A 22,309-nucleotide genomic window follows, 5' to 3' on the forward strand; every position below is an offset into this window, starting at 1 on the left:
CAAGACCCGCATGCCATGCTTCTCTAGATACTCCAGAGGTGAGCTTGACTGGCCAGCCACCCATCCCAGTGGCATCTCTTGTGCACCCCAGACACACAGCCCTGCTCTTCTTTAGGCCCCAGACAGAGCTCTGGGTTATTGAAAACACTACCCAGGGTGCCTGGTGGGTGTGGGTGGCTAGGGTCAGAGGGTGCCGGAGTCAGGTCCCACAGCACCATCCTGTGTTGCTTGATTCTTGCAGATGTGTATCTTCTAGGGCACAGTTGAAGGGAGACAGTTCCTTCACCACCTTAGGGCTTGGTGCAAACTACTCCGCCCACCCCCACCCAGCAACATGCCATTGTCTGGCTAGCACCTCTGCCTCACTTGAAATTGGAGGCTCAGAACTTCTGGGTTTACTCATCCTGAGAGCTGGGGACAGTTTGGAGCAGGGCACTTTTCTCAGAAGACCTGAGGCCTTGTATGTCTGGCGGCTGGCTGCTGCTGGGGCTAGCTTCCCGAGGTCTCTGGTTTGCAGCAGGGGGTGACTCAGAATCTTATTCCACACGTGGTCAGCCTGAGACAACTGGTACTCCGTGGGGGCAGGATGTGATTTGTACTTCTTCCCCTCCCCCTCCAAAGGAAGAGGACCTGTGTGAGGTAGATGTAGACTGAGAGCCGCCATCTTCTGCCCAGGTTGCCATGTTGTGGGTAAGGAGGCTGCATCGCTGATGCCTCCAAAGCCTGAAGTTAGTAATGACTGTTGTCTTTATAGACATGGCATGGGATGAGCCTATGAAGGGACACAGCAGATTTGGACAACAGCAGTCTGACTGTGAACAGTCAGGCCGTGATGCCTGTCCTGAATTACAAGCCCCTTCCTTCGAGTGTAATGGCTGAGTAGGAGGGAGAGCTATAGAGTGAAGCTGCTAACTGGAGAGACCTGGAAACCCATAAAGATGCCAGGGACAGAGGAAGGGGAAGATGGGCAAGGATGTACACAGGCAATGTGGAGGTGACAGCAGCTCTTTGAGAGCCTTGCCACAGGCTAGCCCTGTGGCCCTGGACGGGGCAGTCCCTTAACCTTGATGCCTGCCTATGAGCTTGACTCAAGACATTATGGAGAAATGACTTGGACAAAACAGGCCTCTTGAGACTGTAGCATCAGGCAGGCTGGATAACAAGATTATAGACATCCATCTCTTTACAGTCCTGGGGGCTGAATGCCCAAGATCAGGGTACCAGTGTAGACAGCTCTGTGCCGGGCTCTGCTGAGTTTACAGTTAAACCTTTCTGCTGCATCTGTAAGAGAAACATACAGACCGCTCCTGGGCTCTTGGGAAGGCATTGTTCCCTCATGTCAACCTCATCTTGTATTTGGTGAGGTTTGGCACAGAACCTAGGGTCTTGTGCATGCTAGGGAAGCTCTCGATCCCTTAGTTTCATCCCTAGACCATAGGCCCCATCTTCAAATGCCCTCACACAGGGGCTAACAGCTCACAGTACAAACTTGGGGGTCAGAGAGAATTCAGTCCCCAGCAAGTAGCCATGAGGAGGGTTGGACAGAGTGGACAAGGGCACATGTACGCCATACTGGTCACTCCAGGCAACCACTGGGTCATAAGTACCACCGCTGGGCCAACAACTCCCATTAGAGGAGACTTAAGATGGGGTTTAGGCCTCACTTGGGTCCTGCGGGGCTTCTTTCCAGACACGTAATAAATCTGGAGTGTAGGAGGGAGGCACGTGTGCCTGGAGCCATCTGGGGAAAGGGCAGACTTTAAGTGCCCAGAACACAGGAGCGAGTGCAGCATAGCCGTGCACAGTCTGTGCACAGGAGGTGGGCTTACCTCGGCACTTGAAGTCTATGGATACCTGTGTAGGGCACCCTGTGTTGGGGACTCGGCTGTGAGCAGGTGGTGGCACTTGTGGCAGGGCATAGAAGAATCTAGAAGGTGAGTTTGAGAGGAGCAGAAACTACCCAGTTACTTAGTATATAATGGTAAGGTCTCTTGAAGTCCAATCAGGAGTTGGGGATCTCACCCTCAGTGAGGGGAGACGCTGACCTGTGATGGGCATGGGGACTGTGGGAGAGCTTTGCTTGCTGCTGTGGTTTGCACCTGCTCCTCCGGCGGGAGGGCTGAGCTGCCCTCCCCTGGCCTCCGTCCCACCTGGCAGGCACACACAATCTCAGAAGTTGCCAAGTAGCCTTTGCCTAAGCCTTTCAAGCCACTGAGATGCACGGTTTCCCAAACAATTAGTTGTTTCATCTCATTTGCGGTCACGGCTGCTCTGTGGGTTTGGATGGTTGCTTCCTGAACTCCGGTTCACAGAATCTTGCATCAGCCTTGATGTTAAGGCTTGCTTCACGGCCCGTCTTCTTGAAGAGCCTGGGGTGGGCCACAGCGAGCATGCGGAAGGGAGAGGAAGTTGGCACGTGGCTCCGTTCAGAGCCTTTCTGCTAGGCTTGCTGCTGAGACAGCTGTGTGGTCATTTGATTGACAGGAGAGGCATTGCTCAGGAGACTTTCTGCTGAGCTGAGGGAGCAGAAGCCGGCCGCAGGGTGAACTCAGCCTAGGTCTTGATTTGACAGAGAGGCTACACTTCCTGGCATTTCTTCCCGGGCTTCAAGTCCATGTGCAAGCATCCAGGTGTGGGGTGTGCTGGTGTCCTGGGAGCAGGCTCCTCCCCTGGCCTACTGGAACCTTAGGGCCATCAGACTGAGCAGGCCCCTTGACCTGCCTCTGCTTCCCTTTGGCTTCACAACTCACAAACACACAGACCTTTCTAACATGTTCTGGGCCTTCTAGCCACGTGTGCCTGTGGCTCCAGGAGTCAGGAAGCCGGCCAGAGGGCAGATCCTTGACTTGGGCAACTTCTCGTGTGTTTATTGTAATCACTGTAGCTTAAGCAAATCACTTCTTGACTGTTGAATCACAGTGCTCATGGCAGAATAGTGTGTCCTGTTTTGTCTTCCTGTAGCCTTGTAGGAGACCCCCAGAGGGGGCAGTGAGTCTCGGACCAATGGCTTTGGAGCATATGAGGAGGATGCCTCTTAATGTCCATCTTCATATTCCCAGAGCCCTCACAGGGCTCCATATAGCCTACTTCCTGTGTAACTCGCAGGGAGACAGGATAGTAGTCCTAGTTCCCAGAGGGTTCTAGAGATGATAGGTAGCATTGCTGAGCACAGCTCATGCCACAGCGGTATCAGATGAGAGACCATGCAAGAATTTGACTGTCACCGTGCTTTCATTCCAGAAGCTTCCAGAAGCAGTTAGCATCCTTGCTCAGTGCATCCTGAAGGTCTTTCAGATTTGGAAAACCCTAAATAGGAGTCCCTGGGGCTGGCTCCTGACTGAGGGCTCCGCAGGTCAGGAGAGGGGTGTAGGGTGAAAGGGTTTCCAGCCCCAGGAAGGCAAGGTTGGTGCAAACCCCAAAGGGGCTCCTTAGGAACCAGAGCTAGTACATCACTACCAGAGAAAGGTTAGTGGGGACTATAGGGCTTGGGTCATGGCAGGGACAAACCCTCTCTTGCCCTCAATAGTTTGGCCTGAGAACAGCAATTCCATTAAACCTGGAGCCTTTGCGAGGCTGCGGTTGGGGCTGCCTGCACTTCACCAGCACAGGGGGTTATGGTAAGAGGTTGGAATCACGGACCCAAGTTGAGCTGTATGTCTCAGACTGAGAGAGGCCCTGCCTCTGGCTTCCACCAACAGCAGTGAGAAACCTCATCACTAACAGGAAGAGGTGCAGCACCCCAACTCACACAGTGAGGGGTACTGCCTTTTTGAGGTGCAGACTTCCCTGCTTTGGTGTACCAGCTTTTCAGTTCATGGAGGTAGGGCAGGCAGGAACTCCGACTATAGCACTAAGCAGTTTGGTAACTCTACCATCCCCTGTGGGCTGCTTAGCTTGGTGTCATGGGGGCACACTGAAACCCTTAGCCATGTGGTATTTCTGAGCTCTTTTTCTAGGAGCGACAAGTGGAGGAGGGGAAATCACCCGCTGGTAGGCAGGGGCCTAAGCTGGAGGCTGAGGCTGTGGAAGGGCAGTTAGTCCCTCTTCCAGGACAGATGCAGAAGCATTTGAGTAGACAGGGGCCATAAGCTGTGAGAAGGTGTCAGCATTACTGGAGATAGTCATCTGCATTTCTCACAGTGGGAACAAGGCTGGTGCTTGCATTGCAAACTCTGGGTTTCGCACCACATATACTGACCTGTTGGTACGTGCCTGTAATCTCATCGTATGCAGATCAGAAGTTCAAGGCTATCCTTAGCTTTGCGACGCTGTCTCAAAAGAAAAAAATAGTAAATGGAACTAGAAACAGTACACTGGGAATGAGGGGAATTGGGGCTTTTGGGTCTGGTAGACAGAGGGTCCAGAAACGAGTCTGAGCCGTGTAGTTTGAGCTTTATAGTAGACATCCTAACTAGCCATTCAGGGGTGCTGGCCAGAGGTAAAACTCCTAACATGGCCATTGTCAAGGTTGTTAATGTCTTTAACACCAGAAGGAATGGCCTGATAACATTTGCTCTAGATTTTGGAGGAGCTATCATAGTGTAGACATGAAAGGCCAGACAGGGCTGTCTCAGGGCCTGGTACTCCCTGAACACTAGAAAGCAGCCCTCTGTGTCTCTAGAGAGACTAGGGAAGACAGGGTCCCCACATCTCCTACTGTCACTGTGAGAACAGATGGACGACAACAATGGGCCGTGTAGTCCCAGGTCAGCCTTGGACCCACCTCAGCCCTAGTTGGAAGTTCCAGCATGGCTTGTAGTGCTGAAAAGAAGCCCCTCCTCTCGGATGAGGCTCCAGGAGGTCCTGGCTCTCCTTGAGAGTGGATTCAAGTTCTGCACCCCCCCCCCCCCCAATCCAACAGAAACCTCAGAGACGCGCAGTTGTTTGCATCAAAGGAAGCTCAGGCCTTCGTGTACCCTCCAGAGGGCACAGGGAAGACAGGACTCTGATAGCTTGAGTGGCAAGAAACTACTCCAAGTGGAAGAGAAAAGACAATAGATGGGGTTAAAAACAACAGCAGGTCTCCTTCTCTGAAAAACAAAGGGCATCTTCATTGCTCTGAGGGGCAAGAGGCTTTGAAGAGAATTAACTTAGGGGAAACTCTTTAGGAAAGCATGGAAACCCTGAGGTGCTACATCACAGTAGGTGGATCCCTCCTGGGATTCCTTTTCTGTAGGCTCCAGGGGGAGCCAACTTTTTCTCTGAGACAGCCACAGAGGCTGGTGAGAGGCCTTCGTGTTGCTTAGGGACGTGTATAGTTCCTCGTTTTGCTGATGCATTTTTGCCTAAGAGACTACCCCCGCTTTGTATAAAGTCCCTCGTCTCAGTGGTACTGACCCCAGTTGTTGGGTTCATTCAGGCCAGGAAGTTAACACAGAATGGCCAGAAACTCTCGTCCAAGGGTGAAGCTCTGTCCTGGGTTGTGTAGCTAGGAACAAATTTGAAGTATGATAGAGTTCAAAGGTAATTTTTCCTTTTCTTCTCAAAAATGGTTTTGCACATCTTTTTCAGAACTGATAGACACACACCTTAGCTGGATACAAAACATATTATGAGACCGAGTGACTGGTCTTTGATCCGAGAAATCAAAGTGAAAGGTAACGGATTCTTCTACTTCTCCCTGGGGTCACCAGCTATGTTTGCTTACCTCAAATTTATGGTTAAGTCAGAGAGAAAGCACCAACCACAAGGCTCTCTGCTCGCTGGCCAACTGTCCTTGCAGATCCCACTCCTGACAGTGCCAAGATTCTCAGTCTGAGATGGGGGTGGATGCAGGGGTTTGCATGCTGTTCTGGGGGACCCTGCACCCTTCAGGAATGGGGGTTCTGTATTGAGTAAAAGCTCTAGGAAGCCCATTGAGCAAGAGAGTGTGTGTGGCCTTCTCTAGTACACAGATGACCTTGCTTGGCTTCCTGTCTGCTTCGACTAACTGACTTTGACCTCTGGGGCTGCAGAGAAGGATCAGGTGGCTGAATCAGACTGGTTGGGGCAAGCTTGTCTCTGACAATATAGTCCCTAGGGTAAAGGTGGAAGTGACGACTCTCTTGTGCCCTTGCCACGTGATCAGCCTGACTTTGCGGCTGGCCCGCTGAGCCCTCTGGGACAGCGATTAAGTTGGCACTGCTGGGGTGCTGGGCCATGGCTGGCTCCCCACTTCTTTTTGTCAGTGGAAGCAGCCCCTTTACCACCCAGGCAAGGTCCAGATGCCCTTGGCAGAGTCACACTAAAAATCCCAGTTAAAAAAAATCAGTGCATAAAAGCCATGCTTGCAAGTGTACCAATGAGCTGGCAGTTCAGACCCCTGGTCCCCACTTTCCTGAAGACAAGGGATAAAGGCGTCCCGATACACTACAATGCACCCTTCCTGGGAAGGCCACGTACTCATCTCAGGCAACAAGAGGATTCAGACTTCGCTGAGGTCAAGGGCATTCACTGTACCAGCCACCCCCTGCTGAGCTTTGTCCACAGCCCAGGAATCAGGCTGATAAAAATAGATGTTTTCTGTGGAGAGCAAAGTCACTTAGAAGGCCCAGGGTGCACCATGCTTCTTGGGCCTGGAAACTTGGGAGATGCCCCAACTCTCAGCCTCCCTCTGACCCCAACACTGACCTGGCCCTCGACCAATTCAGGGATTTTGTCCTTTCCACTGGGCCTGGATAGATAGCCTGGCTATGTTCTAGAGCGTGCTCTAGTGGTCTTAGGTGTCCAGAGCCCAGGAAGGGGACAGAGAAAAGATGCAAGGTACGTTTCTCCAGAAAGTAAGCCCCATGATTACATCCTCAGGTGACATCTGAGCTGTGAGTGACAGGAAAGGCCCAGTCCTTCAAGCCCAGAACTGGGCCTTGACTCTAGAGGACACTCCCCTGAGATCTTCTCCTACATCAGCAGAAGTGATGTCCTCCTGACTGGGCACAGCAGAAGAGCCGGGGTGGGGGGTGCTCCAGTCCTGTCCTGACTGCAGAGGGGCTCTCTGGCTACAGTTTGGCTGGATGATAGAAAACAGTTGAGGTTTGGAAGAGAAGCAGTGAAGCCTCTCTGTTCCTTCCTGCAGTTGCCATTCTGGAGTAAGCAGCTAAGGTGGAGGTGGCTGTAGGAAGAGCCCCTGAGAGTCCCTTCTTTAACAAATTCCTTGACAAGTCGGTTTTAGCTACTAGAATGTTACCACTAAACAAACCCAGACTAATTTATAAGTAATAGTAGTTGAGGCTCTGACTTCCCCAAAGTAGGCAGAGAAAACACCCTACTCTCTTACCTCTCGGACACTGGCAAACTATGGTGGTGAGGCTTGATCTGGCCCCCATCCTGCTGTCAATAAAGTTTTATCGCGACATATTGATGTTGATTTGCCTATAGGTGTCTCAATAGTGGAAAGAGGCCCTAACACCCACAAATCTGAAAGTAGTATCTAGTCCTTTACCAAAAGGGCCTGTTGGTCCCTGGCATGGCCCTTTCAATATTGTCTGTTGCCATTTTTTATTGCTTCATAGTATTATAGCTGTATTACCTCTATATATGAATGGTTATCTCTGCTAAGGGAAGATGCTATAATTTTGATGCATTTTAAACCTATCCATCTTCTCTTTCCTGGTGGCAGCGTTGGGTCACACTGAAGTTAGAGACACATTCATCCTTAGCCCTGTCTTTAATGGGGTTAGCAGCACTGTGACGGGCTGTCCCTCACCCATCCTGTTCTTAGAATATGGTGCTTTTGGCAGACCACCTGGCTCAAACCTGACCACTAAACTCAGACGCTAGCTGGCCTTTTCCTGCACAAAATACAGCGAGGATTCTGGGTCTCCAGAAACAAAAGGGGGTGAATGCTACACCTCACAGAACAATTTCTTGACCAGCATGTAGGCTGCAGATTAAATAAACTGAAAGAGTGGGCTGGATTCACATCTAAATCTAAATCCCATTGCCTGCTGCGGCAAGGGACCTCCAGGCTCTACAGCGCCTGTCCACAGCGTAGCCATGTTCCTAGTGCTGAGGTAGGAATTAAATAGTCCTGCCATGCTCAGAAAATCTGCATGGTCCATCCTCTTGTAGATGAAATTTCTCGGCCAGTACTAGCCACCCAAAATACCAGCTGTGCTTATGGTCCTATGCACAGCACAATCTGTGAGACTTGCGGATCCACTGACTTCTAGGGGGTGTGCGAGGGAAGCAATAGGTACTGTTGGAACAAAAACAAACGAGAAGTTAGATTTGGAAGTGGGTTGAGCCTGTGTGGAGGCACATGGACCAAGGTGGGAAGATAAGCTGGCAGAGGAAGGAGATATACAGAGGAATCATGGGATGGACAAAACGGGGGAGCAGACTCAGAACTCTGGGTCACCCTTGGGAGCCCTACCCAAGTCTAACATGGAGCCCGAAGTGTTTAGCCTTTTCGATCTGTGTCATTATGTCATTGCTGGGTATTTCCTGTGTCTGGGGCACAGGATGCAACAGCAGTAGCAAGTTGCCAGGAAGGGAGGGTACAGAAGAGCCTATGTCCAAGTTGTGGCTGGCACGGCCAGAAGAGGCAGGGATGGCATCAGCCTGGCGGGGGACACAGAGGAATAGAGGTTTGCTGGTGGCATGAATGGGAAGGTGGGAGCAGGAACTACGCATGCTTAGAGAGTGGTAGGCAGTGAGGTGGCTCAAAGGGACAGATGACAAGGTCCTCCAGGGGAACTCTGAAAAGCAGGTGGGGGATTGGCCCAGAGCAGGAGTTTGGGGTATAGGAGAATTAAATCCAGATGAAAGAGAGAGAAAGATGGACAGGAAAGGAACAAGACAGTGATGGGGCTGAGCAGGACTCTCCTTTCTAATTGGGGAAGATAAGGGGCAGATAGTCACAGTGGCCCTTGTGGACTCACTTCAAAGGGTAGTAGGCTGTCCCCTACCCTAGTGGCCTGCAAGGGGACACCTGGATGGAGAGACTGAGCAGAGCCCCTCAGAACTCAGGGCTCAAGTTTTAGCCTGACAAAGAATGATGCAATTGCCATCATCTGGTTGGTGTATGTTCTAGAACTTTCTCCCCTGCAACCAGGGCTACATAGGATTTCAGAAAGAAAAGCCACTACCACAGAGGTTGCTGACATGATAGCTGCCTCTATGTAAGTCCTCAGTGTAAAGATCTGTAATGGGAACCACTGCCTGAAGTTAGGAAACACGGCACCTCAAGAGAGGACAACAGCATATCTCCCTGGCTGTCGAGAGGTTGGCTAGCCTCTCAGGCCTGCACTCCTCAGGAGGGGGCTGACCCTGTATGAGGGCCCGTGGTGCACAAAGCAATATCTATTAGCTATTTTCAGCATACCTGGGCTGTGGGAAGGTCCATGAGGGGTTGACTGCCTGCTCTTACCCCGGAGGCTGAGCAAACAAGGAAGGCCGTTAGGATCCCGACTTTGAAAAGCTTCATGGAAGCTGCTAGTCCCTCCCTCTGCATTTGGCTTCCATTCCATCCCCAGAGGGCTGGCAGCTCCCTGGGCCCTGGCAGTGCTGTGTCAGCAGAGCCGGAATTGGCATCCTTCTTTGAGCTTCCCGCTTTAGGCCCCAGTGAGTGAGCTGGTACCAGAACACCAAATACAGTACCTGCACATGCGTTCCCAGCCAGCTGATTGTAGGAGTCCAGCCCCTAGGGTCCCATTAACAGAGCTATTCACCATCTCGTAAGTGTTCGTTACGATGGTCTCCCAAGGCTCATTCTTGAACATCCCTGACGTCTAGCGCTCTGTTCTGCAGGCCCACACATCTTCTATCCAGGGCACTGTAGTCACTGATTGGTGATGTACGCATGCTCACAGCACCAGGAAGCAGTAATATTTTTGGACCCAGTTTATAGGTTGAGAAACTGAAGCACAGAGCGGTTCTGTCAGTAAAGCCAGGCTCATGATCAAGTCACAGCAGAAGTGGTATTCTGACCCCCAATGATTCCAGCACACATGCGGAACACTGAACTGAGCCCTACCTTCTCATGCAAAGCACTGTGGGTACACCAGCATGCTCCTGACTATGACCACTAAAAGCGCTGACTGCCATACACCAGGCTTGGTGATGTCATCCACTCCGCAGTTGACATTCCCACAGCAGATTTTAGAAGTCCACTCACAGTGGTACACGCCTATGATCCCAACACTCGGAGACAGAGGCAGGAGGATTGCCTGTCGGTTCAGGGCCAGCCTTGGCTACGTCATGAGTGCCTAGACTATATGTCAAGACCCCATCTCAAACATATTTTGTTTTAAGCGAAAACAGGCAGCGAGATGGCTCAGCGGGTAGAGCGAGATGGCTCAGCGGGTAGAGGCACTTGGTGCCCAGCCCCATGACCTGAATTGTCTTTGAGACCCACATGTGGGAGAGGACAGACTTTACAGGTTGCCCTCTGACCTATTTACACGCCATGACAAATCCTCACCCCCAACACACATGCTGAATGTATAAGAGAAGACAGAATGATCCTAAAGGGACCGCGCTGCTGTGACTCCCGCGCTAGAGACTCAGAGACAAACCTGGATTAGCCCATTCTTTTTAAAAACTGTACCTATGCCCATCCCTGTTGACATGGGGTCACAGACTCACCTAGGCAGGGGCCCCCTAGGACAGAGCACCTCAGACTGCAGAACCTGGAATGAGGAAGATCTCCACAGCTTCTCTGCCCTCCACGCCATTTCGATCTCTGTCGCTCAGGAAACAGCACAGATGAGAAACTGAGGAGGGTATGGGGAGAAATCTCCTTTCCATCCTGGGGTTGGCTGATAAATGTTGCCAAAGATGTGCACTTAGTTTGGGGACAGGCTCTGCAGCCTCCCGTGTGTGCTGGTGATGAGAACAGCTTATCTCTGGGGATGCCAAGGAAAACCCGTGACCAGATCTTCCGTGCTAGGATCTCACACCCCATCCCAGTAACTCACACCTCAGATGAGCTGCCCAGTTGGCACAGGCCAAAGAGCTTCTCCATGCCAGGGGCTGGCACTATGCCCACAGTTCCTATTGGAACCACATATGTACAGGGCAGGTGACTGGCTTCCAAGCCCCTCGAGGACCCCTTCCACTTCTGGAGCCTTGAAACAAAGTCCTTGAGTGGTGGTGGACCCCTCACTGTGCCGAGGAAGGAAGGAAGGAAGGAAGGAAGGAAGGAAGGAAGGAGTTTTGACTGGGCAGTGGTGGCACACGCCTTTAACTAGTACTTGGGAGGCAGAGGCAGGTGGATCTCTGTGAATTTGAGGCCAGCCAAGGCTACACAAAGAAACCCTGTCTCTAAAAACCAAGAAAAAGAAAAGAAAAAGAAATTTTATGCAAGTGGACAGCCAGTTAGCTATGACTGTGGAACCCACCCCCACCTCACTCTGCCCCCACCACCCCCTGTCCCCCTCACCCCTCTTCCCCCACCACCCCTGCTGTCTTTTTAAGGGCCCCTGAGTTTGGGATTTTGCTTTTTGGTCTGATGTGACAGGATCACATACTCAGTGCTTTGAGGACAAGACAGGCACAGAAGCAGTTTGGTCAACACACAGTGACTTAAGGACCTGAGCTAAAGGACAGAAAGGGGACAGTGGGACACACTACCATGTGAGCAGCCAGCTTGGGAGGGGGGGGGGGGCTTGGGTAGGCGCAGTGATATAGGTAAGATGGCTAACACAGGAAGTGGCATCTAACTGGGTGCCTGGTTGGGGTGACATCTCACGTGTTTGTTTTATTCTGTCTCCCCCTTTCTAGTTAATGAAATCATCAGGAAGGAGTTTTCAGGACCTGCCCCCCGAAATCAGACCTAGAACAGCCATTATCGCAAGACGCCTTCCATCTTGGACCCCTTCTGTCTCCCCCCGCCTTCTCTGACTGGAACACTGTGTGTGGGCACAGCGAAGGCTGTTGGTGTAGGAGCCTGCTGCCTCTCAACGCTTAGCCAAGCTGATGTCCATGGTGACTGGATGAAAAAGCCACTGCCTGCTGACCAAAGCCCCGTTCTCAACTCACCAGGAAGCTGAACTTGCCAGAGACCCGGAAGCTGGCCTGGGGGAGAAAACTGGGGAACTTTGATAGAGCCCCAGCCCACGGACATGGCTCCTCTCTCTCTTGAAGGGTGTTTCGACAGAACAACCAAAGGAACATGGCCCAAGAGCCCAACTTTTGGGCTCAAGAACCCCAGGTCTCTGTAGGAGCCAAAACCGGAGCGTCTCATCTCTGCCCCAGCTGGGCCATAGCAGAGCTTTGCTTGTTTTCAGTCTTCTTTCCGAAGCCAAACTGCCTTGCCCTGACAGGACCACCTGTTCCAACTCCTGGCCTTAAGTTATAACCCGTGTACATTGTTTGCCAGCTTCTGGGCCTTTGTTTTGTTTTTCTCTGCTTCAAAGAGCCAACCAAGGAGTCCGCAGGCTGGGCCCTCTCAGCCAGCTACTCCCTAACCCTGCTGCCTGCACCAGACCTCTGGTGGGATCCAGCTCGGGCTGCCTGTTGAGAACAAAGCTTCCAAAGGCTCTTCTCCACCCTCCTCCCAGACAGAGCCTCCTCCTCCCTGGAGCCGGAAGAACCTTCTGGGTCCTTGCATTGACTGTTACAGAGCTGAAGCTACCTAACCCAATCAAAACCTGCAGGTGTTTGTCATGACTGCCACCAAACAGAACGACGGGGCTGAAATCTCCCCCTACCCTAAACTCAAAGCTGGAGCGCGCTGGCATAGCCCCATTGTTCTGTTTCTTACCTGGATGCAAATAACGTCACTGTGGAATCCGAGACGCTGCCATGTGAGCTGCATGCGTAACTCAGACCCCAGCATGTGCCTTCGTGTGATCAAGGCTGGCTCGTGTGTCCTATGGTGTCCTCTGCTCTCACGCCACAGGTCTCCACAGTCTTCCTCCCCTGGTGCAATTTTTTTTTTTTGCTTTCATTTTTTTTGTTCTTCCTTCCAACAGAGCCGCTTGTACACACTGGGCAGGCATGTCAATGACTTTCTTGGCTCTGTCTGTTAGGTAGAGGGCCCAAATAGCAAGCCACAGTGGCTAAATACCCATCGTGGGTTTCTTACACTCTGGCTTTGCCAAGGCTGTCCAAGGGTAAATCTTCTTGGGAGCTGAGCCAGCTACAGCTAGCTCTCCAGACAGAGACCCATACCCAGGGCTTAGCTTGAGCATGAAAGTGTGACTTCTTGGCTAATATAGCCTTTCTTTCCCCTAGCAGCAACACCGGGCTCCCTCCAGCCACCCTAAGCATACACCGGAGCAGAATTCTCTTTTGAACCCAGAATGTCCACAAGCAGTTGGGCACTAAGCCTCTGGTCCGAGGCACTTCCTGAACAAAGGAAGCCTCTGTGAAGCAATACCCACTTCTCTGGGGAAGGGTGACAAGGGCTTAGAGATCAGTTCTTACTTGCCCTGGCTGGGAGCCACTTTTTGCACATGAGGAATTGGGCCCTTCCTCGGATTATCTCAATGTTTTACCCAAGTGCCTTCCTGCAATTGTAGTGAGCAGTTCAGCTGCATTGTGTATGGTGTGAGAAAGGGCTAACTCGCTTCCTATTCATCTTCTAACCATGTCAGCAAGAGGGCTTCCCGTAGTTCAGACTCCTGTACCTGTGTGTGTGTGTGTGCAAGAGGGCTTCCCGTAGTTCAGACTCCTGTACCTGTGTGTGTGCGTGTGTGCAAGAGGGCTTCCTGTAGTTCAGACTCCCTTACCTGTGTGTGTGTGTGCGTGTGTGCAAGAGGGCTTCCCGTAGTTCAGACTGCTGTACGTGTGTGTGTGTGTGTGTGTGTGCGCGCGCAAGAGGGCTTCCCGTAGTTCAGACTCCTGTACCTGTGTGTGTGTGTGCGTATGCAAGAGGGCTTCCCGTAGTTCAGACTCCTGTACCTGTGTGTGTGTGTGCAAGAGGGCTTCCTGTAGTTCAGATTCCTGTACCTGTGTATGTGTGTGCGCATGTGTGCAAGAGGGCTTCCTGTAGTTCAGACGCCTGTACCTGTGTGTGTGTTCAAGAGGGCTTCCCGTAGTTCAGATGCCTGTACCTGTGTGTGTGTGCAAGAGGGCTTCCTGTAGTTCAGATGCCTGTACCTGTGTTTGTGTGCAAGAGGGCTTCCTGTAGTTCAGACTCCTGTACCTGTGTGTGTGTGCACGCATGTGTGCAAGAGGGCTTCCCTTAGTTCAGACTCCTGTGCCTCTGTGTGTGTGCCCTTCCCCCTAGACTACCTTAGCTGAGTAGTCTAAGAAACCTTCTCATACACAAGTAGATCAGGAAACCAGGAGAGAAAGTAGCATTTGTTCCCAGACACAACAGAGAAAGTATACGAGCAGCAGACAGCTATCAAGGAGGTTTGGTCAGTCGCAGACGCTAGAAGGAAACTTGGATAGTAGTGATGGCTTATTCACCATTCCCAGAGTGGGAAGATGTAGTCTAATCTAAGTCCGTGAGGGTGGGTGTGTTGTATGTAAGTCTGAAGGGTCGAAGCAGAAATGTGTCCTTGTGAAATCCGCAGTGACGTTAGTGTGGCACTCGGACGGGTTCGTCTTGCTGAATGTGGTACTTAACTCTTGGAAGTCCGCACATCTGCCTGATTGTACAAAGACAGCTGCTGGGGAGTTTATATATCCACCCAGATTAGGATGGTATTAAACTTTATTTTCTTACCTGGACTTTGGCGCTTTTTAATCTGCCCTCAAAATATCTCATCCCTGTTGGAGTTAGAACACATTTATAAATGGTCAGATGTCTTCTTAAGTTTTTTTAAACATATATATCTTGATTTTCTGTAAGAGAAATGGTGTATTCTTGAATTGTTTTCTCATTCCAGAAAAACAAATCCAAAGGCTTGGCTTGGGTCCCCATCAGGACCTCGGGATGGGAGAGAGGGAACTGGGACGAGAGAGCATCTTTTTCTTGAGAAAGATACCGACTCCTTCGACCTCAAGCCTGGGTTGTCCCTGAGAATTGTACACAAAGGGTTTAGTTGGTAGTTTTGATTTAAAGCCACCAAATCCTGTCTTTTCATGGATTGACAAGATCCTAAAGGCAGGCTGATGCTGTCAGAACCAACTGTGTGGAGTCCTCACAGGAGACCCCCCGTGCGGCATCCAAAGGACAGCCACCTTTTGTCCAGCACATCACAGCCATGGACAAAGTGAGCTGGTTCCTCCCAAGACCTGGGATAGCTCGTTCACGTCCAGTGGTCTGGTCATCTGTTGCATCACCATCAACCCTCAGCCAGCAGTGGCACCGCCACACAGAGAGGTTGGAAGCAATGTGCTTTGATTGTCACTCAGAACCAAAGAGAGACTGCATTGACAGACTATCAGAGAGCTGCTGTGTTCGTTAGGCACTCCGGAAAAGACACAGAAGTGGCCAGGCCAGGCCAGACATTCCTGAACAATGCGGGAAGGGCAGCCTTGAGGAACCTGACACACCTTTGGCCATCAAGCTTCATGGACCCAAACCAGCCAGAGCGAGAGCTTCTCCTGCAGTCCTGCCCGCTGCTAAAATGAGGCGACATCACCTTCACTGCTGACCGACTCACCCGTGCCTTGACATACAGCCGCCATTCTCGTCTTAACCCGGTTCGTTTACACCTAACTCCAGTGTTGGGCAAGAGCGGTGCTTCCCTGAGCTGCCCCTCTGGGATCACAGAGGGGTCCTGGCAGTCAAAGGGTTAATGCTGTCTCTAGGCAGCCCCTGGGGCAGATGGGAATAAAGTTCCCCCGCCCTTTCAGGTTTTGGTCGGACTGGGTGCTGATGGTGCAGTTGCTGTGTGACTAGGAGCCACAGCATTCTGGTTGGCCAGAGCTCACTGTGGGAGCATCCCAGCCATCCTATCAGAGAAGCCCCTGCTCCCCTGTCACCTCTCAGCCCTCACAGGGAGTCTCACCATCCTAGAGGTTGCCCCGGTGATGCCTGAAGACCAGGGTTTGGGAAAAATCCCGACTGTCTTGAGGAGTCAGAATATATCGCATTCCTATGCAAAATAATTTTAATCTCCAGTTTCATGTAGTTTATTTTTGCTATATGTAAAGTATTTTTATACGGCTTGTATGATGACAGCTTAGCAATAAAACAGTTGAGAGCAACTTTTCCCTGGCTGTGTCTGCTTCTCTGGGAGGCAGGGTTGCAGCAGCCTCAGAAGTGGGGTTTAGATAGCAAGGGAGTTTTCATGTGTGCACAAAGAATATCATCTCAAGAGGAACCTGCTGTCCACTTACCCAAAGTGACAGTGCCACAAGGTCAACTCAGATCTGCCCCATCCTCTCTACCCAAGTCTCTGTCATCTTCCAGGGGTCACAGGCAGAAACAGACTTATGAGTCAGCCTTAGGCTAACTTCCAGAAAGTCCTAGAGCATCTGAAGTCATTTGGGGGCTTTCTGCTTGAGCATCTTGCAAATTACCAGAGAAGAGAGGAGGGATATTTTTAAACCTGAAAACAAATATTCCAGAAAGTTCTAGAACTTTCTATCTGCCTTCCTGGTCAGAACAGCTTTTCCCCTTTCAGAGTTAAAGGGCTCCAGGGACGTGGAAGGATTTGCTATTTCTTGAGTCTTGATATTAAACATCTTCTACCCTTGAGAGCTTTGCTCTAAAGTCCTGGGCCCTGTACCTCTCCACTCGACCATTTTCTGCTCCTGGAATGTTCTAGACTCTACCCCTGCTCCTTTCAATGCCAGCAACCAGCAGGACCACGTGGACAGGTGTCCCGAGGCCTGACAGGAGCTTGCATGGGTCCTTGTGGCTGCAAATACCTACCCTGCCTGAAAGGCCACAGGGCCCTCTGGTGGCTTGGATCAGAAGCCCAAAGAGTCCCACAGTCCAGAGGGTCCAGATTCCAGAAGTATCCAAGTATCCATGGCTCCACGTAGCTAGTGTGGATTCCATTTTTGTACGTAGGACCCTGTGAGGCAGGGTCTACCCAATGCCACTTATATGCACTCTTGGGAATGGCTCGTGTGATTTGAATGGGTAGGAAACCCCCACCTCCACATCACACAACCAGCACCACACGCTGCAAGCGGGCTCTACCCTTTATGGTGTTTACTGAAACCATGAGCAACTGGCTTTCCTTTGCTCACTTCTGAAGCCCTTCTGTGCCTTTCCTGAAGGGCAGCAGCAGCCAAAGACGAGGATAAGACTATCCTCCCATTCTAAGTAGACCTGCCTTCTGCATCACTGAGTGAAAAGGTAGAGCGTAGCCAGAGGCAGGAACATCTGGGAGAGTCCAGAGTGAGCATGATCCTGAGCCTTAGGGACTGAGGAGAAGGGAGAGCCAGAGCAAGAGGCCAGGACTGTAAAGAGTAGACCAAAAAAAGAGCCAGATAACCAAAATGGATGGATTATATGGGGAAGGGCAGCTCAGCCCCTGGGCTGGAGAAGTTTAGGGTACAAGTGGGAACTGAAGGATACTGGGAGAACGCGGTGGCCAAGTCCTCCCAGCTCGATATGTTAAATAGATACCTCAACTAGCCATTTGTCCTGGGTTTGAGACTAATCATCTCCATGCAAACTTCACCTGGCAAACATAAATTTGACCCATTCTTCTATTTCTCCTGCTGCAAAATGCTGGCAGTAGTTGGCACCTCCCGGGTGTCAGGAACGTGAGAGAAGCTGGCTCATATTTTCTGTCAGTTCCCTGTAGCATCAACAGCCCTCCGTTTTCGGTTGAGCCTCGAGCTGCTGCTGGGACCTCATCTACCGTGAGGTCTGGAAAAACATAATAGAGGTTTGGGGTTGTTTGGTAACCAGACCATAGGAGCCAGAAATGAGTCTCTCCATCTTTCAAAACTCCCAGAATGTGAAGTACCTGTTGTCACTCAGGTGACTTGCAGCAGCCAGGGGCAGTTTTTCAGCAAGGGGAAGCATAACTCTGGGTTGGTAACAGTGGGGACTTCAGAAGACTTAGGGGAGAAAGTGGACGGACACCGGCGCAGCCCCTTTGGGCTCATAAACCAGAGGGAAGCACAGAGCCAGGCTTGAGTCTCAGTGAGAAGGTTGGAACCACAGGAGTCACTGATAAAGGAAAGTGAAGGCCACAGCCCCGGCGAGGCCGGTGAGGAACAGGCCTCATGACATTTTGTGGTACAAACATGAGTAAGTTAGGACAAAACTTTCCTCCCAGAAGGCCACTCTCTCAGCCCACCTGTCCCCACTTCCTGGTAATGCTCAGAAGTTGAGGTATGCGTACATGCTCCCCCCGCCCCCCGAGACTGCCCTGCCCCAGCCTCTCCAAGAATGCCTTCTTCCTGCCTGTTCTATACTCTGAAATTACAGGTGCATCACGACCACCAGATGCACTGCCAGGGCCAGGCCATCTGGTCCTTAGCCAGATTTCAGGAAGGGACAGTAAACTATAACTTCCATGACAGACTTGCCAAGTTCCCTCGAGCCCCCAACTCCCCACCCCACAGAGTAAACCCACAAGGGTCTGTCTCATGGCCTTTGCTTCTAATGACACGAGGGCAGGCTTTCCAGGACCGCCTTGGACAGGGTTGCACAGCTCCCCTTCCCCGGTTCCAGATGTTAGTACATCTGTGTGGCTTCACGGTGCTAGCCACAAGGCATTTCTAGTTAACATGCCCGAGATTCCCCGTGGATTCCAGACATGCCCAGCCACCATCTCTGCCCCTCGCAGCTTTCCTTCCTGACTCTCAGACCACACCATCTCCCAGTTCAGTTTCTGTGTTCTTAGTGCCAGAAGTGCTCCCCTCCTAATTCCGGAAGAGCTTATAAAAAGACACACACAACTCTTCCTACCTGACTACCAGGTACCATGTGAAGTCCACCATGCTGAGCCCACTGTGCATGGGAACTCCGGGGTCGACTGTTTCACCTTGTGGGTCCTGGGAGAGAAGGACAATGCTTGCCTTGGCTTCAAGCCCAGCACACAGTAGGACCTTGGGGGATGGGGTGTGTGAATGAGCAGTTGCGACCAGCTTTGGAGTGCACAAGAGGCAGGCCGCAACAGGAAAATTAATAACTTCCTAATATTTAACCCATTTTTTCAAAACCAAACAGTGGACTCAAGAGAGGCCTTGTCCCAGCCCCACGGGGCTCGGTGTGTTCATTTCTGGTTACACAGTGGTTGTTTTCTGGCAAGAGCCAGCTCCCTTCGCTGCAGAAAGTAATAAGGACGTGACTCCCTCGGGTCCCCAACCTGCCAAGTCGTCATCTGCTCCCGGCAGCATACAGTCACCTGTGGCCCTCCTGCCTGTAAAGCTCTCTCTGCTGGAGCTCAATGGCGCCTAGGGGACAGGCAAAGGAAGGGCAGGCAACCAGTTGCTGTTTACCAGACAATGTGAAACTGAACTTCCCCAAGGAGGACGGTCCATAAGGTGATCAATGGGGCCGCAGTGCCCACTGCAGGCTGCATGAGAACAAGGCACATGGCCTCCCAGGCTCTCCTTTATCCCAGGCTCTCCTTTATCCTCCACCTGAGGCTAGGGGTCCCCATGGCCTCTGAGGACCACAGGGTCTTCTGCATGACTCCAGCCCTTCCTGAGGCCCAACCTACCAAGATTGGGTTGGGACGAACTTTAAGAGCCGAAACGCGCAATCCTGGATGCCGTGGCCTCCCATCTCCCAATGTTCATAGCCTCGCCCTGTTTCTTTGCTTTTCATTCTGTTCATAGTAGGCTGTCAAGTTCCCCTTCCTGGCTTCCATGAATCCTTAGACCCCACTCTCTGCACCTCTCCTCTCCAAAATGCCACCTTTCGTCTCCTGCCTCATACAGCCCACAGTAAACAAGATCATGCTCCCCTCTCTGGAATCGTACCCCATCGGCTCCCAAGCCCACCCCACCCCATCCACACTCCCACCTTTACAGACCTCAGGGACAACTGTAGGACACTTAGTGCCTAAAGCATCAATAATTTATAGTCGTGCAGGTCCGGAGATCAGAAGTCCAAAGTAGGGCTCACAAGGAAGGTCAGCAGGTTAGGGTGTTAGGGTGCTCCTAGAGCCTCCAGGGAGGACTCTTTCCTGCTTTCTCGAGCTTCTTGGGAATTAACACAGCTGACTTCGGGGCAGGTCTCCCAGCCTACTTCATCTTCTTATGGTCACACAGGGCACACCTGGGCAGCCTGGGTCATGGGGGGCACACCTAGGCAGCCTGGGTCACGCGGGGCACACCTGGGCAGCCTGGGTCACGCGGGGCACACCTGCATAGCCTAGGTACCCTTCCCAACTCACGTGATCACATGAACTTACTATCCCTTGATATAGAAGGCAGTAGACCCACAGTTCAGGGACCACGGGGGGGGACATCTGTGGGCTGAGGAATACTCTCTGCCAGCCAGAGTGGTTCAGGGCTGCTGGGGCTCTGAGGGGTAGTTGTCTCCTATTCCTTTCTGGACTGTAAACTGTTCTCACTGGACCGTTCTTCTTATTCCCTAATGATTCTCACGCGGGTCCTTCCTCCATCTCTGTCCTTGGTGCTGGGTCATACCATCATCAGAGAGGTCCCTCCCACACTCTGACTCTCCAGGTCTCATCTTCCTCTTATCCAGAATGCCTGTGCTCTACACAGGGGTCTCCCGGCTCAGTGTGCACCACGGCCACCTTGGAGGCTCATAGGATACTCCCACGGCTTCCGATTGTCAGCAGAAAGTCTGGGGAGGCCGAGGAGTTTTGTTTCCAACAAGGTCCCAGGTGACATCCTAAATGCATGAACAAGCCGGGCAGTGGTGGCGCACACCTTTAATCCCAGCACTCGGGAGGGGCAGAGGAAGCCTGATCTACAGAGCTAGTTCTGGGACAGGCTACAAAGCTACAGAGAAACCTTGTCTCGAAAACAAGAACAAACAAACAAAAAGGGCATCAACACTGACCTCAGGCTGCCGTCTCCCTTTGGAGCTCCAGCTCTTGACAGTGTTTTTTCTACCATCCAAATCCAGTCACCACACACCCCTGGAGCCGGCGATGCACTGACCCTCCGCCATTCTTCCCTGAACTTCTATGTCTCCCAGAAAAACCTGCACGCTTCAGGGCTGTCACGTAACCCCAGCTGCTTAAATCTCCCAGTGCACCGTCCCTTCCTGCCCACGTCCCTGGAAGCTAGTGAGGCATCAGCCTGAGAACTCCTGTCCATGCTGCAGAACTACAGACCACTCCTCCTTGTCCTCTGCTCTGGAGTCTTCTGGAGGCACTCACCTCTGCTCCCCAACCTCACTTGGCCCCACCCTTTCCTGATCATCACCTTGCATCCTATAATGAACAGATCAGAAGGCACCAGAAACAGTCTGCCTGATGAGCTGTCTCCCACAGGCAACACCCCCACCCCGCCCTCGGTGGCTCCTCTCTTCCCCCAACCCTCGCAACCCACCAGAGGACAAGCAAGCAGCTGCTTCTGCCTTCAAGAAGCAGTGTGGGTTGTAATCCCCTTCATTGCCTTGTTGCCTTCCTACAAAACACCCCATGGTGCCACGCCAACATGCTCCATCCAATGCCCCACCTCTTAGTTCCCATTTTTTTTTTCCTTTAGAGCTAGTATCTCACAGCCCAGGCTGACCTCAAACTCACTATGTAGCTAAGGATGGCCTTGAACTCCTAATCCTTTGCTTTCAGTTCTGGGATGGTAACTATGTAGCCCCACAATTGCTATGCAGTACTAGACAGCAAACTCAGGGCTTCATGCATGCTGAGCAAGCGCCCTAGCAGCTGAGCCCCAGCCCCAGCCCCAGCCCCAGCCCCAGCCCCAGCCCCAGCCCCCAGTTGCTCCAATGGTTGCACCAATACTAATATTTGATTGGGTTGGCTGTCTCACCACACATGTGGATGTTTAAGGGAACAAGTTTGTAGATCAATTGTCTTTGGAGGGAATGAGCTCAAAGACGCTCCCCGACCTCCAAGCAGGACTTCTCAGACTGCTTAAGATATTGATAACCACAAAGGAGGAACAGGGGAGGACGAGAGGGGGAGAGGGAGAGGGGAGGGGAGGAAAATGCTGTAACGAAACCCATTACTTTCTATGTTTACCTAAAAAGCAACAACAGAGATGGTCTCACCCAGGGTGCTTGATCCATGGGACTGTTTGGAGGAGTATGTGGTTCAGGACTAAGGTTGGAGATGCCAAGGTTGGTAATGTCAGCCCACATGACCATCACAGAGAACCAGCAGGCTGTGAACCACAGCCCTGTTGGCAGATCTGCCCCAGAGTTTGAGGGAGGGACGGTCAAGCTCACCAGTAACCCCGCCTCCTGAACGTACCTACTGTAACCCCCACCCCAAGTCTTGCATTTACAGACCAACTCACTCTTCTCTTGAAGGTTCCGAGATCTGGAGTGTCCATCGGCTCATGAGATCAGCAGGGAGTGTGTGGATGTCTCTTGGTGAGTGTGTGTGTGTGACTGGAGTGTAGGGGGAGAGTA

General features: G+C 51.8%; 1 protein-coding gene across 1 annotated transcript in view; it reads left to right on the plus strand.

Moving 5' to 3' along the window:
* Positions 1-16,001, plus strand: part of Nfatc2 (nuclear factor of activated T cells 2) — a 111,153-nt gene extending 95,152 nt beyond the window's left edge. The window contains exons 10-11 of the mRNA XM_041670442.1: positions 11,701-12,843; positions 14,760-16,001. Of these exons, the coding sequence (XP_041526376.1) occupies positions 11,701-11,756 (56 nt within the window). The 3' untranslated portion in view covers positions 11,757-12,843; positions 14,760-16,001. The remainder of the gene's footprint in view (positions 1-11,700; positions 12,844-14,759) is intronic.
* The last annotated feature ends 6,308 nt before the right edge of the window (positions 16,002-22,309 follow it).

The sequence above is a fragment of the Microtus oregoni genome, unplaced genomic scaffold (genome assembly GCF_018167655.1).
Source record: "Microtus oregoni isolate MIOR12 unplaced genomic scaffold, Mior012 000020F_ref0000438, whole genome shotgun sequence".
Lineage (NCBI taxonomy): Eukaryota > Metazoa > Chordata > Mammalia > Rodentia > Cricetidae > Microtus > Microtus oregoni.